A 14,300-nucleotide genomic window follows, 5' to 3' on the forward strand; every position below is an offset into this window, starting at 1 on the left:
ATATCTATTATTAAGATATGGTCATAGCAATTTGAGGGTTATGGAGATTACAACTCGGAGAAGTGGGAGTTGGAAGTATTCTTAGGCCCTAGGAATGACCACACGCCTACCTTTCAGAGTGCAACCTGATTGAGGGTGAAGATCAGGTGGAGGTAAATGGAGCCGTCTTTCCCAAGCCCTTTGTGGAGAAGCCAGTGAGTGCAGAGGACCACAATGTTTACATCTACTATCCCAGCTCAGCCGGAGGAGGAAGCCAGCGCCTCTTCCGTAAGGTATGGGAGACATTTGGGCATTTGAGGAGGCAGAGAAGTAGAAGGCCGAGAATGAGGTTGTGGGGAGGGAAGCTGGAGGATTTGGGGACAAGTTAGAGGCAACTTTTTTTTCCCTTCCTTTTTCTCCTGAAGATTGGCAGCCGCAGCAGCGTTTACTCTCCTGAGAGCAGCGTCCGGAAGACAGGGTCATACATCTATGAGGAGTTTATGCCAACAGATGGCACAGATGTCAAGGTTATGGTGGATACGGGATTTAAGAGGTTATAAATGTCTGGGTGGGGTGGGGTGCTTGGGAAGCAAGTGGAAGTGTATGGAAGTGGTCGTAGAAAATAAAGTATGAATGTGATGGGCTTTCATATGCAGGTGAAGGTAAGAAGTGGGGGAAGTAGGTATTTACATTGTCACTATCAGAGCAAGGGCAAGAGTGACATGGAAAATGGAATACTGTTGATAAGTTATTTCTTAGTAAGGACTAGGCAATAGTTTTGGAGTTCTGTGGAGAAACCTTCATAATGATACTAAAGTAGAGCTCAGTAAGAAAAATGTCAGTCTCCTTGTACATAAAACTTGGGGATTTGTTAGTTTTGTTTTTGTTTACTGTGAAACTAGTCTACAGACATAGTGCTCATATTGTCTTCTCATATGCAGGGTGAGCTGTGGGCATACTCAGTGATGCTATGTACCTGCAGGTGTATACAGTGGGGCCAGACTATGCCCATGCTGAAGCCAGAAAATCTCCAGCTTTGGATGGGAAGGTCGAAAGAGACAGTGAGGGGAAAGAAATTCGATATCCAGTCATGCTGACTGCCATGGAAAAGCTGGTGGCCAGGAAAGTCTGCGTAGCTTTTAAGGTGGAGGAAGTCCCCTTGGCGGCGAAGGGGAGGGTGTGTGTGCTGGCGGCGAGGGGGTGGGAGGGATGCAGGAGAGGGGCTGTGGAATGAGGGGGGTGCTGAGAAGGAAGAGTGGCTCTCTTGTTCTCATCTTGCTTTTATCGCCTGCAGCAAACGGTCTGTGGTTTTGACCTCCTTCGTGCCAATGGTCACTCCTTTGTGTGTGATGTCAATGGCTTCAGTTTCGTCAAGAATTCGATGAAATACTACGATGACTGTGCCAAGATTCTGGGGTAAGGGGCACAGTGGTCTGAGCTGGGGAGAATGGGCTTAAAGAAGAGAATTGGAAAGTTTTTACTGTATAGGCATGCCTCGTTTTATTGAGATTTGCGGATACTGCGTTTTTTTTACATATTGAAGGTTTGTGGCAACCTTGTGTCGAGCAAGTCTGTTGGCGCCATTTTTCCAACAGCATTTGCTTACTTCATGTCTCTGTGTGACATTTTGGTAATTCTCACAATATTTCAAATTTTTCACTGTCATATTTGTCATAGTGATCTGTGATCAGTGATCTTTGATGTTACTATTGCAAAAAGATTACAACTTGCTGAAGGCTCAGATGATGGTTAGCATTTTTTTTTAGTAAATTTATTTATTTATTTTTGGGTGTGTTGGGTCTTCATTGCTGTGCGCAGGCTTTCTCTAGTTGCGGCGAGCAGGGGCTACTCTTCGTTGTGGTGTACAGGCTTCTCACTGTGGTGGCTTCTCTTGCTTCAGAGCACGGTCTCTAGGCACGTGGGATTCAGTAGCTGTGGCACGCAGGCTCAGTCGTTGTGGCTCACAGGCTCTAGAGCACAGGCTCAGTAGTTGTGGCGCATGGGCTTAGTTGCTCCACAACACGTGGGATCTTCCCAGGCCAGGGATCGAACCCGTGTCCCCTGCATTGGCAGGTGGATTCTTAACCACTGCTCCACCAGGAAATCCCGATGGTTAGCATTTTTTAGCAATAAAGTATTTTTTAATTAAGATATGTACATTTTTTTAGACCTAATGCTATTGCACACTTAATATACTACAGTATACTGTAAACATAACTTTCATATGCACTGCAAAACTAAAAAAACTCATGTGACTCACTGTATTGCGATATTCACTTTATTGTGGTGGTCTGAAACTGAACTCACAATATCTCCGAGGTATGCCTGTATTTTAAATATCGTAAAAATGGTTTAAAAGTGAAAAAGGTGGGAATGTCCTGGCGGTCCAGTGGTTGGGACTCCGAGCTTCCCCTGCAGGGGGCATGGGTTCAATCCTTGGTCAGGGAACTAAGATCCTACAAGCATACAGTGCAGCCAAAAAATAAAAAAGAATATAGGGCTTCCCTGGTGGAGCAGTAGTTAAGAATCCACCTGCCAGTGCAGGGGACACGGGTTTGATCCCTGGTCTGGAAGATCCCACATGACACGGAGCAACTAAGCCCGAGCGCCACAACTACTGAGCCTCCGCTCTAGGGCCCACGAGCCACAACTACTGAAGCCTCAGTGCCTAGAGCCCATGCTCTGCAACAAGAGAAGCCACTGCAATGAAAACCCACGTACTGCAAGGAAGAGTAGCCCCCACTCACCGCAGCTAGAGAAAGCCCGCGTGCAACAACGAAGACCCAACGCAGCCAAAAATAAAATAAATTAATTAAAAAAAAAAGAATATAGTTAAAGCCCCTACATACCCCTTACTAATTATATCCCCTTCCCTCCCACCGCCCAGAGGTAACCAGTCCTTTATTTGGTCATTCCCATTTATATATTCATATTTTTATTACATATATGGGGTGGCTTTTGCATGTTTTTAGATTTTATATTAATGTATTTTTCAACTACTTGTTAGTTTTTGTGAGTTTCATTCATATATGTAGTTCTGGTTCATTCATTTTCACATGGCTTCTTTGCATTTCTCCTTCTAGGAACACCATAATGCGGGAGCTTGCCCCGCAGTTCCAGATCCCATGGTCCATCCCCACAGAAGCTGAGGACATTCCCATTGTCCCTACCACATCTGGCACTATGTGAGCAAAAGTAAAAGTTAAAAATCTGGAGTAACCTACTTAAGGCATCTGTGTCAGACCAGTGGTTACTTCCTGACCCTGTGCCATCTGACTGGTGGAGCCTACCTTTATTCCTAATCTCAGATAGTTTTTCCTCTGTTCTTTGACCCATTGGGTAGGATGAAATGGGAGGCAGTGTGGGGTGGGACTGGGGAGAGGCTCTAACAACATTCCCTATCTTAGGATGGAACTTCGTTGCGTCATTGCAATTATCCGTCACGGGGATCGTACCCCCAAGCAGAAGATGAAGATGGAAGTGACACACCCAAGGTGGGCAGAGTATCCTAATCTAGACAAATAGGTTTTTGTGAGGGAAATGGGGAGGGGTACCTCCCAGAGGCTCTTGTCTGTCTCAGCCCATACTGAAGCTTCTCCTTATTTCTTCAGGTTTTTTAGTCTGTTTGAAAAACATGGTGGCTACAAGACAGGGAAATTAAAACTGAAGCGGCCTGAGCAGCTACAGGTAAGGTGATGAATCTGGCTGGGAGGAGCAGTGCTACAGAAAGATAGAGGGTATGGGATTGGGGGCCTCAGTGAGAGACCAGGATGAAAGCCTAACCAGCCAGGACTTGGCCTCCTGCACAGATACCCTGTTGTTTCCTCCAGGAGGTGCTGGACATCACAAGGCTGCTATTGGCTGAACTGGAAAAAGAACCAGGTGGTGAGATTGAGGAGAAGACTGGGAAACTGGAGCAGCTGAAATCTGTGCTGGAGATGTGAGAAAGGGAATAGGAAAGGGGGGCCACTAGCAGTGAGAATTGGGTGCTGGGGTAGAAAGTAAACTGTGAGTTTATCCTGCAGGTATGGTCACTTCTCAGGCATCAACCGGAAGGTGCAGTTAACTTACTACCCTCATGGAGTAAAAGCTTCTAATGAGGGGCAAGGTAAGATGTAATACCCCCTTCCCATTACCACTCACATCTTTTATTCTTGAACCCTTAGATGACCTCTATCCCAAATTACCTTTCCGGGCTCCTCAGAAGACCTAACATTTAGATGTCCCCACCATTTTCCTTAGATCTAGATCTGTTCATTGCCCCTTATTCCCACAGATCCACAGGGGGAGGCTCTGGCCCCATCCCTATTGCTGGTACTGAAGTGGGGTGGAGAACTGACCCCTGCTGGCCGTGTTCAGGCTGAGGAGCTGGGGCGAGCTTTCCGCTGCATGTACCCTGGAGGACAGGGTGAGTGTTTTGTAAATACCTAGCAGGGCTGAGATAAGATGATTAGAGAATAAGTTGGGGAAACAAGGGACAGAGACAATAGGGAAGTTAAAGGGGAAATGAGCATTCTTGGGTATTTATAGCCATCCATTCCTGGTCTTCCCCTTTGCCCCCAGGTGACTATGCTGGCTTCCCCGGGTGTGGGCTGCTTCGCCTCCATAGCACCTTCCGCCACGATCTCAAGATTTACGCCTCTGATGAGGGCCGTGTCCAGATGACTGCTGCAGCCTTTGCCAAGGTGCACACTACAGTTCACCCACAGTTCCAGCTTCCATTAGGTAGAGAAGCAGAGTTTGGAGAACTAGTTGGAAATTTCAGAGTGTTTGTGTGCCAACTCAGAGAAGTTTCTGCTTGTGTCTGACTGCATTCTTTTTTTTTTTAATTGGGGTATAGTTGCTTTACAATGTTGTGTTAGTTTCTCCTGTACAGCAAAGTGAATCAGCTGTATGTACTGACTGCGTTCTATACTACTGAGAATAATTAGTGGGGTGGGCCCCTTGACCTATACCCCAACTCCCAAGCCAGCTCTCATTGGATCTCTGGGACCATCGAGGCCTAGGGGAACTAGACTGGAAGGAAAACTAATAGATTCTGTGCTTCCCCTCTAGGGCCTTCTAGCTCTAGAAGGGGAGCTGACACCCATTTTGGTACAAATGGTGAAGAGTGCCAACATGAACGGGCTCTTGGACAGTGATGGCGATTCCCTGAGCAGCTGCCAGCACCGGGTGAAGGCTCGGCTGCACCACATTTTGCAGCAGGATGCACCCTTTGCCCCTGAGGATTATGATCAGGTCAGGCTCTCCTAGACTTTGTGCCCAACACAACCCAATCCCCAAATCCTAGAATTCTAAATAATAGTGATCAGTAATGGTACTTACTGTGTGCCAGGCACTGTTTTATGTGCTCTCCATGTATTGTGTCATTTAATCTTTACCCTTTGAGATAAGTATGGGTCCACAATCTGTCATCCACAGTTTTGGAAATGAAAAAGATTTTTATAACTTTGCCACCAAGATTCGTTTGACAGCAAAACCCGACATGGTAAGACTCTTTCTAATCCCCATTTATCCCATCTAGTGTAAATAGTCATACATTTTGCTACAGAAATAGAAAAGTGTTTGGTTATGTCCTAGACCCTGCTGGAGGTATTATCTAACATGTGGCATATGCACTGTATTAACTTCTTAAAGTCCCAAGACTCAATGTCCCAAAACACAGCTGATCCTAAGGATTTTGAATGGAAGGATGTTTATCTGTTGCTGTATAAAAAACTACCCCAAAACTCAGTAACTTAAGACAAAAACCATTTTATCACCTTACAGCTCTAGGCTCAACTAGTCTTGCTTAGGGTCTTCCCTAAAATTGCCCAGCTGCTGTCCAGATGTTGGGGCTGGAACCATCTGGTGGCTCAGCTGGGATGCTAGGATGGCTGGGCTCTCTCCCTCCTTGTGATGTCCCTGTCCCTGTCGTCTCAGAGCCTCTCCTCTCCATGTGTTTTTCCCATGTGGTTTTTCTAGCAGACCAGGGATCAAATCCATGCCCCCAGCAGTGGAAGCATGAAGTCCTAACCACTGGACCATGAGGGAACTCCCCAGACGGATTTCTTAAATAGTAGCTTAGGACTCCCCCATACCAGAAACTTCCAAGCTTTTTTAAAGTGTAGGCCCAGAATTAGCACAGTATAACTTTATTATTTTTTGTTGGTTAAACAGTCACAGGGCCAGCCCAGATTCAAGGGAAGGGGAATGTGACAAAGAATTAATGGCCATCTTTAATCCACTGTAAGAACTGTGGACCGGTACTACTTTTCCCCCCCTTTACAGATGAGGAAGCCTAGGCTCAGAAGAATTTAAGCAGCCTTTCCAAGGTCACCCAAGGAATCTAACTAGAGGGCCCAGGCTGTTAGCCTCACAGTGTTAATCACAGTGGATGCCACTATCCAAGCCATTCTTTTTCCTTTTTCCTATGTATCCATGCCATGATTGACTGGGGATCATGTGCCAGACAATGATTTTCTACCATCCTCCTACTCACAGCTCCTCATTTCATAACTGCTGTGTAACCATTTTTGATAGATTCTTAAATACGCAAAGTAGCTGAGCACATTGACTAGAGAATGGCATTTTCTGTGTTCTTCTCTGAGCAGGCCTTGATAAAGGGGCAGGACCTTGCTGCCTTATCTTCCAATCCATTGCTCAATGTCAAATCCAAAAAAGCTAAGGTATCTTTCCTTTTTCCTTGCTTCCTTTTGCCAGCAAGAATGGAACTTGTGAGGACCGAGGTAGAATGAGTACATTCAACCTGCAATCTCCTTTCCCCCTCCCCATCTTCATTGACTGTGACCATCCTAAATGCTTGAGTTGGAACTTAGTTCTGAGACAGCACCTCTACTCCATATTCAAGCTAGCATCTTGTTTAGAGGAGTAAGATAGTTATGTCTATTACCCACTCATGAAAACATTCTGTGGGGATTTTGGTTTAATCTGTATTCCTCAGCATTTTCCGTGCTTATTTTAGAACCCCCAAGAAAAGAACCTAGATCTATTTTATTTCCTCTGACTCCAAGACTTTTAAGATGACCCATTCTTAGATGACTGTGTGCTAGAGCAGTCCCCTCATCTGAACTGCTAGTGTTCCCAGTAGCCTAAGAATGCTCGTTGGGGGCTTCCCTGGTGGTGCAGTGGTTGAAAGTCCGCCTGCCGATGCAGGGGACACGGGTTCGTGCCCCGGTCCGGGAGGATCCCACATGCCACGGAGCGGCTGGGCCCGTGAGCCATGGCTGCTGAGCCTGCGCGTCCAGAGCCTGTGCTCCGCAATGGGAGAGGCCACAACAGTGAGAGGCCCGCGTAGCGCAAAAAAAAAAAAAAAAAAAAAGAATGCCTCGTTGGGGTGAGCCAACAGACAGAGCTTATTTGCAGGCAGTCTCTCTGTAATAAGCTCACAGCAATCTAGGCAACTGGCACTGAACCTGTCTTGCTTTTCATCTTTCTATTCTCCACAGCTGGCTCCCACTGGAAGCACTTCCCTACTCAACTCCATGGCTATAATCCAGAATCCTGTGAAGGTCTGTGATCAGGTATTTGCCCTGATTGAAAACCTCACTCACCAGATCCAGAAACGGATGCAGGACCCCAAGTCTGTAGGTGGGTTTGAATACTACTATCTTCCTTTCAAGATTTTGGGTACGGATGGGTTCCTCAGGCAATCCTGTGTCCTCTCCTAAGTGTCTGAGACACGTCATCCTCATCTCTCTGGTTCTGCTTCAGATTTGCTAGGGTCTTTTGTTAGAGGTGAAGCCTTTGGCTCTGTCTGTCTGTCTTCCTTCCAGACCTGCAGCTTTACCACAGCGAGACACTAGAGCTAATGCTACAGCGTTGGAGCAAGCTGGAGCGTGACTTTCGACAGAAGAGTGGGCGCTATGATATCAGTAAGATCCCTGACATCTATGACTGTGTCAAGTATGATGTGCAGCACAATGGGAGTCTGGGACTTCAAGGAACAGCAGAGTTGCTCCGTCTCTCTAAGGCACTGGCTGATGTGGTCATTCCCCAGGTGTGTCTCACATAAGGGATGGAGCCTGGGGCTAGGGGCACTGCAGAAGGAAGGAGAGAAAAGGCAGGAAGGAGGGGCGGTGTGGGAACCAGGGGAAGGAAACTTAGAGAAGGAATTAGTTGTTACAATTAGAGCTACAATCCTGGCTCTGAGGAAGCCCAAGAGGCTAACTGAGGAAAAACCTGGAGAGGGGGAATGTGGTGATGTTGGAAGAAGCCCTAGACCTGAGGTGAAGACAAGCATGATCTTGGACCTGGGAGTATAAGGCAAGAAGAAAACAAGATTCATTGAGGTGCTTATTCCTGGCCTGTGGCCCCTAGGAGTACGGGATCAGTCGGGAGGAGAAACTGGAAATTGCTGTGGGCTTCTGTCTTCCACTGTTGCGGAAGATACTACTTGACCTGCAGAGAACCCACGAGGATGAGTCTGTCAACAAGCTGCACCCCCTGTGAGGGAGGGCTGGGTGGGGTGCTGGATGGAGGGAGGGGCATGTCAGGGAGCTCTTGCGGGAACCCAGGCTGGGACAGCTTGGGGAACCAAGAACAGAAGGGGTCCTGGGGTGGAAAAGAGAGAGAAGTCTTTGAGGCGGGAGGAGGGAGTTTGTGGAGGGCTGAGAAGAGGACTGGCTGACAGTGTGAGTGACTTAGCTGCTGTCTCAGGTACTCCCGAGGAGTGCTCTCCCCAGGCCGCCATGTTCGAACACGTCTCTACTTCACCAGTGAAAGCCACGTCCACTCCCTACTCAGTGTCTTCCGTTATGGGGGACTTCTTGATGTAAGGATCCTTTTTCCTTCAGCCTATGAACATCTTTTCCCAGCGTTCTTTTACTCTCCTCCTCATGCTTCTTTTTTACTGCAAGCTTCCTCTGTTCTCCTCGTCTCCCTGCCCATTCCCTGACTCCCTCGTCCTTGGGCGTTAGCTTACCTCTTCTTGTGTTCGGTAGGAGACCAAGGATGCACAATGGCAGCGAGCTTTGGCTTATCTTAGTGCCATCTCAGAGCTCAACTACATGACCCAGATTGTCATCATGCTTTATGAAGACAACACACGGGTGAGGAGCTAACAGGGCGGGGTGAGGAGAGGCCCCCTTCTTTCTTCTCCATCCCCTTTTAGGGAAAAACTTTTTTATGCTTAGATTCTGTAGAATCCAGTTAGGTGTGGTACCTAGGTACAGCATGATAGAGAACATCCAGGAGGTTCCTCCTGGAACAGAAAACATGTTTTGGGTTGGTGTTGAGCCAGAGAGATACCAGAGAACATAGCTCTGGCATTAGGGAGGGTATGGAGTTTGAACAATGTTACAATGAGTCTTTTTCTCTCAAACATTGTTACACATATACCTTCTTCATCTGGCTCCACAAAGATATCTTTAAATGTGCTGCTGTATGCACTGTAGCAAAGCTGAATTCCTGTGGGAGATGGATAGGGAGGGGGACAGTTGTAGAACTGGAAGTTGGCAAGTCCTGTGGAGGTTGAGAGTATGAGCATCCTGTAACACTAGACTGTAATTAAAGGGAGCTATTACTGTAGAGGGGTGTAAGACACTGAAACCTCAGCCCTGGGAGGATGTGTCCTCTTGAGTTCCTCTCTGTTGTCCCTGCCTGGTCTTCCACCACCATGTCCAGCTTCTCCAACTGCCCTTTCATCTGGTGATGCCCTAAAGGATCCCTTATCAGAGGAGCGGTTCCATGTGGAGCTGCACTTCAGCCCTGGAGTGAAAGGTGTCGAGGAAGAAGGCAGTGCCCCAACTGGCTGTGGATTCCGTCCAGCCTCTTCTGAGGTGGGTCAGAGTGCTGGGATTTGGGACTGGAGGATTTAGGAACCGAGTGACGGGAAACTCGGAAACAGTACAGGGAGGTTAAAAGGGTTGGGGAGAATTGGATTAGGAGGCTGGAGACCATTAACACCTCTCCTGTCTATGCCTGTTGTTGGGTAGAATGAGGAGATGAAAACAGACCAAGGCAGCATGGAGGACCTGTGCCCGGGGAAGGCATCAGATGAGCCAGACGGAGCATTGCAGACCTCACCCCAGCCCTCTGAGGGCCCTGGCCTCCCAAAGAGATCACCCCTCATTCGTAACCGAAAAGCCGGCTCCATGGAGGTAATGGGAGGGGCTTGGGAGAAAGAAGTGGTGGAAGTGCTCATAGGACAATATCCATGAATCTCTGAATCCCCTCAGTGGAATTCTTAGGACCTTAAACAGAGTCTTCCTGCCCCTGATGGATATGTTTTACTTAATCTCTCTTTCACAGCTGGTCTCCCAGGAAAGCTCCTTTAAGCTGCTTCCTACTTCTGAGGTTAAAGAGATGCCAGTGAGGGGTGCCTGAGAGATAAGGACTTTTAGAGATGAGATTGAGGAGGAGGCCTCTGGATGAATTTGAGAAGGCAGTTCTTTAAAAGGAAATATAGTAGAAAAGCGTGTACTCTGGGCTAAAATCCCAGTCTGATAATCAGACGCTGTGTGAGCTTGGACAGGTACCTTCTCCAAGGCTAAATTTTTTTCATCTGTAAAATATAAGTAATACTCACCATGTAGATGCTTAGTAAACAGTAACAATGATAACAATACAGTTGATATTGAAGGCCAGGCCCCTCCATCTCTTTGTTGTCTTGGGTAAATATTAAAGCTCAGATTGTAGTAAATATCACTTTACTAAAAATGGCACTTTAATTTAACCCATTTAGGGTTATCTATACTCTCATCCCAGAAAGGGAGTCAAGTCTCGAGGTCTATCTATCTCCCCTTTGTTCTGATGAGGTTTATCAGTCTGGGCCTGGGTTCTCCTAGTTCTGGTTCTATTTCTCTAGCCTAGAGGAAAAAGGACTGTTGTAAATCTCACATTGTGTCCTGGAGTAAAAACCAAAGTTTTGGTCTTTTCCTGGAGAGATCCTTTCCCTCTTTGGCCCAATGACACTCTTTTTGACCCCGTGATTTATCCCTGTCTCAGGGACCATGACTGTCTATTTTGGGTCCTGCTTTGACAGATGAATCTGTTCACTTGGCTTGGTGCCTGCTCTCTGTCTTAAAGGAATTGGTCTTTCCATTTTGAAATATCTCAGAAGAATCTATAACTAGCTTACATAGGTTCAGACAAAGGTTTATGGTTCAGATTTTGGAGAACGCTGAGAAGACAAACTGCAGTCTCTCTTCTAGACTCATCCTTTTCTTCCTGATTATTTTAAGATGGACTTGAGGTCATGAATACTCAGAGTTTCCTTAGGTGGGGTATGCGTCATATTTTCTTTGAGGTGTAAGTTAACTTAGTATCCATAGTACATTAGTACACTGCAGACTCATGTGAATAGATCAAATGGACAGAATGACATATGATCTTCCATTAATAAACTGCTCCTCCACATCCAGTGTCTTCCCCATTCACATCGTCTGCCAGTCTCTGGCACTATTATGTTGGACCCCCTTTTTTCTTCTGATTTAAGCAGTCAAGAGACAGGCAAAGCAGAGCTCTCAGTGTATCATCTCTCAGACTTGATGAAATTGACTTCTTTCAGGCCTATAGGAAGCCTTCTGTTGTAATCAGATTTCTTCCTCTCAGTTACTAGTGCTGCTTATACCATGCCTACCCAGGATGATGGTTGCCCAAGATATGCTCCTCAGCTTTGCAAGAAAATCTTCTCTCTGCTCTTTGGTCATACAACCTTTTAATATTAATATTTCCTCTCCATGTTCTATAAGTACAGGCATTGGTAGTCTTATTCTTATCAACTACGACCCTTCTTTCCATCCCTTCTTCTCCTCTTGTCATCTTATATTTTTGGACGGCTTTAGAATACAAAATCTGTGACCTTCAGAGCAGCTGTGCCCTAGGCAATCATCCTCTCCAGCCTTACAACTGCCTCTGCCCAATGGGCCCAGGGCTTTGGGGAGCCTGGGGGTGTAAGGAGCCGTGACCGGCTTTCCACCCGGTCTGATTGCAGGTCATGAACATGCAGTGCACGGGGAACCTGGACCTGATCCCCTTGCGGGGACGGCGCCGCCGGAGGTCAGGGGACCTCCCCCGGCCTTCCCCAGCCATCGGCCTACAGCCCCGGGCTGTGTCCACCACTCACCTGGCATCCTGCACACAGGTGTCCCTCCATACTTCATCTTCCCTCATTGCTTCTATCTTTGCCTTTTGGGACTTAGGGACTCAGAACACTGTTGAGGGGTGTGTGTGTGTGTGTGTGTGTGTGTGTGTGTGTGTGTGTGTGTGTGTGTGTGTGTGTGTGTGTGTGTGTGTGTGTGTGTGTGTGTGTGTGTGTGTGTGTGTGTGTGTGTGTGTGTGTGTGTGTGTGTGTGTGTGTGTGTGTGTGTGTGTGGTGTGGGTTATGTGATTGAGCCCTTGTGGGCTTTTCAGAAATCCATTTCATGTCTCCAGGAGTGGAGGGGAGGGCTTTCGGTTCAGATAAGAAACTGAGTATGGCTACCGTAGCCACAGCTGTCCCATGGAAAGAAGAGAGCGCAGCCAGACTTCTTATTGTGGCTGAGCTATTGTGATTTGCTTTCTGAGTTCTGTGGAGGGATATAAAAGATTAAGGTACCCTGCCCTGCTAAGCACTGAGAATGGTTGAATAATGATTTCTCAGATTTGGGATTAGAGGGCTGTAGGGACAGGCATCTTGGAAATAGAAGTGCTTTCTAGTATAGAAGGATTCCCTGGACAGTTTCCTCTGTAAAGTATACTCTTAGACTTTGCATTCCTCTTCCTCATAAAAATCCTTAAACTTCCTGACATTGCTTGGTTTTGTAGGGGCAGGAATTCAGGACCTGGGTTTTAGGCTTCTCAGTTGAGGTGGCAAAACGGTAATTAACATAGAATCCTTCTTCTCCAGGTGCTTTCTGAGACTTCATCCTCGAGGCCTGGTGGCTACCGACTCTTTTCATCTTCACGGCCACCAACGGAGATGAAGCAGAGTGGCCTAGGTATGGTTTTCCAGCATCTCTCATCTGTTGTTGGGAAGGGGTGTCTGTCTGTTCCTTAGAGTTTTATTGTGGAGAACCTTAGTCATGGGAGTTGGGGTCATCTAGTCAGTGGAATTGTTGGGTGGGGCTAGGGAGGATGAATTGGGAGAAGCCACATGTAGGTGTGAACTTTGATCCCAGATGATTGTTTGCATTCCAGGAAGGTGTCTGTCTTTTGGTTTACTACACAACCCCCATTTCTCTGGCTGAAGGGCATTTTTCTGGCTTCCCCTCTTATTCCTTATCCGTCCCTTCAGTCTAGCCCAGACATTTAGGTTCCGTGGAGACTCTGACTCTTCAGAGTTATCAGAGACAAAGCTATAAATAGAGGCACTTGTGAGACGCTCCCTTCCCTCAATAAGGGTCATATTCCTCATTTGGAGAACTTGTGCCATGTCTTCCTTTGAGACCTGTGTTTATTACATCCTTGCTCTGGCCCCTCCTACCTCCGTGCCCTCCCCTTCATCCTCTTTTAATCCTGTAATTCTTCTTCCTTCCTTCCTGAAAATTGAGGGACAAATCTGAGACTGGTGTAGTGGCAGAGGCTTCTCTCAGGACTTTGAGGGAATCTCTCTTGATTTTTTTGATTCCTGGAGAGGGGTGGAGAACATCATTCAACCTTTCCTAAGAACACAGACTGCAGGAAGGACCAAGCCTCAGAGGGTATTGTATTCTTTGGGAGTGGGGAGGGGTCCTTGGGAGGGACTATCTTTGAACACAGCACCTGTGAGCCATTAACCAAAACTGGCAGGTAGAGACAGTGGTGTGGGGTCTAGACTGGGTCCCCTGGCTCTTTCTATCTTGTCCTATTATTCTCTCCATTTAGCTCCTTTCATTTTTCTGTTGAAAGAGAAAGGTCTCCTTGGCACCCAATTTCTTGGCCCCAAAACGGTCAGCATTTGGACCAGAAATGGGAAGAAAGGTTTTTGGTAATTTTCCAGGCTAAGTTTATGGGAGTAGATTGCCTTCTACATCCCTAAAATGAGGTAGATGGTTTGGTGCATGAAAAATAAATGACAAATGTCTAGATCTGTGAATATGGACTTCTTTTCCCAGAAACCCCAGAAGAGAATAGGTTTCAGGTAGGTGGGAAAGAGGATAGGTGTGTCTGGCCCAGTTAAGGGGGAGTGCTGTCAAGAACAAGGCAGAGGCATGAGTCTGGTTGACAGATGGTGGTGGTAAGGTAAAGACTACCCCCTGAGATGATCCAAGACTGGACACGGCAGGATTGGTGGGACTATGCCAGAAAATTATTTCGTGGAGGAAGTAAATGTAGAACAAAGCTTGGGGGTGGGCTGGGATACAGCCAGCTAGTTCCAGCTTCTCTGAAAAAAGCAGACATATTTAGCAACCATTATTTCT

At 46.9% G+C, this 14,300-nt stretch overlaps 1 protein-coding gene across 21 annotated transcripts in view; it reads left to right on the plus strand.

The window, feature by feature from the left end:
• PPIP5K1 (diphosphoinositol pentakisphosphate kinase 1) overlaps window positions 1-14,300 on the plus strand; it is a 49,862-nt gene that overhangs the window by 5,937 nt on the left and 29,625 nt on the right. For 11 of the 21 annotated variants that reach the window (XM_060294373.1, XM_060294388.2, XM_060294389.1 and 8 more), the window contains 21 exons: window positions 118-272; window positions 405-506; window positions 962-1,123; window positions 1,274-1,395; window positions 3,063-3,164; window positions 3,387-3,473; window positions 3,591-3,666; window positions 3,810-3,919; window positions 4,005-4,087; window positions 4,256-4,387; window positions 4,543-4,664; window positions 5,035-5,217; window positions 7,428-7,569; window positions 7,755-7,978; window positions 8,299-8,426; window positions 8,638-8,752; window positions 8,922-9,029; window positions 9,642-9,758; window positions 9,915-10,079; window positions 11,915-12,064; window positions 12,809-12,899. In XM_060294373.1, coding sequence (XP_060150356.1) covers window positions 118-272; window positions 405-506; window positions 962-1,123; window positions 1,274-1,395; window positions 3,063-3,164; window positions 3,387-3,473; window positions 3,591-3,666; window positions 3,810-3,919; window positions 4,005-4,087; window positions 4,256-4,387; window positions 4,543-4,664; window positions 5,035-5,217; window positions 7,428-7,569; window positions 7,755-7,978; window positions 8,299-8,426; window positions 8,638-8,752; window positions 8,922-9,029; window positions 9,642-9,758; window positions 9,915-10,079; window positions 11,915-12,064; window positions 12,809-12,899 — 2,676 coding nt within the window. Of the gene's footprint in view, window positions 1-117; window positions 273-404; window positions 507-920; window positions 1,124-1,273; window positions 1,396-3,062; window positions 3,165-3,386; window positions 3,474-3,590; window positions 3,667-3,809; window positions 3,920-4,004; window positions 4,088-4,255; window positions 4,388-4,542; window positions 4,665-5,034; window positions 5,218-7,427; window positions 7,570-7,754; window positions 7,979-8,298; window positions 8,427-8,637; window positions 8,753-8,921; window positions 9,030-9,641; window positions 9,759-9,914; window positions 10,080-11,914; window positions 12,065-12,808; window positions 12,900-14,300 lie in introns of those variants that run through there. The other 10 variants (XM_060294378.2, XM_060294382.2, XM_060294384.2 and 7 more) reach the window with 6 other exon arrangements.

Source organism: Globicephala melas, chromosome 2 (assembly GCF_963455315.2).
Source record: "Globicephala melas chromosome 2, mGloMel1.2, whole genome shotgun sequence".
Classification (NCBI taxonomy): domain Eukaryota; kingdom Metazoa; phylum Chordata; class Mammalia; order Artiodactyla; family Delphinidae; genus Globicephala; species Globicephala melas.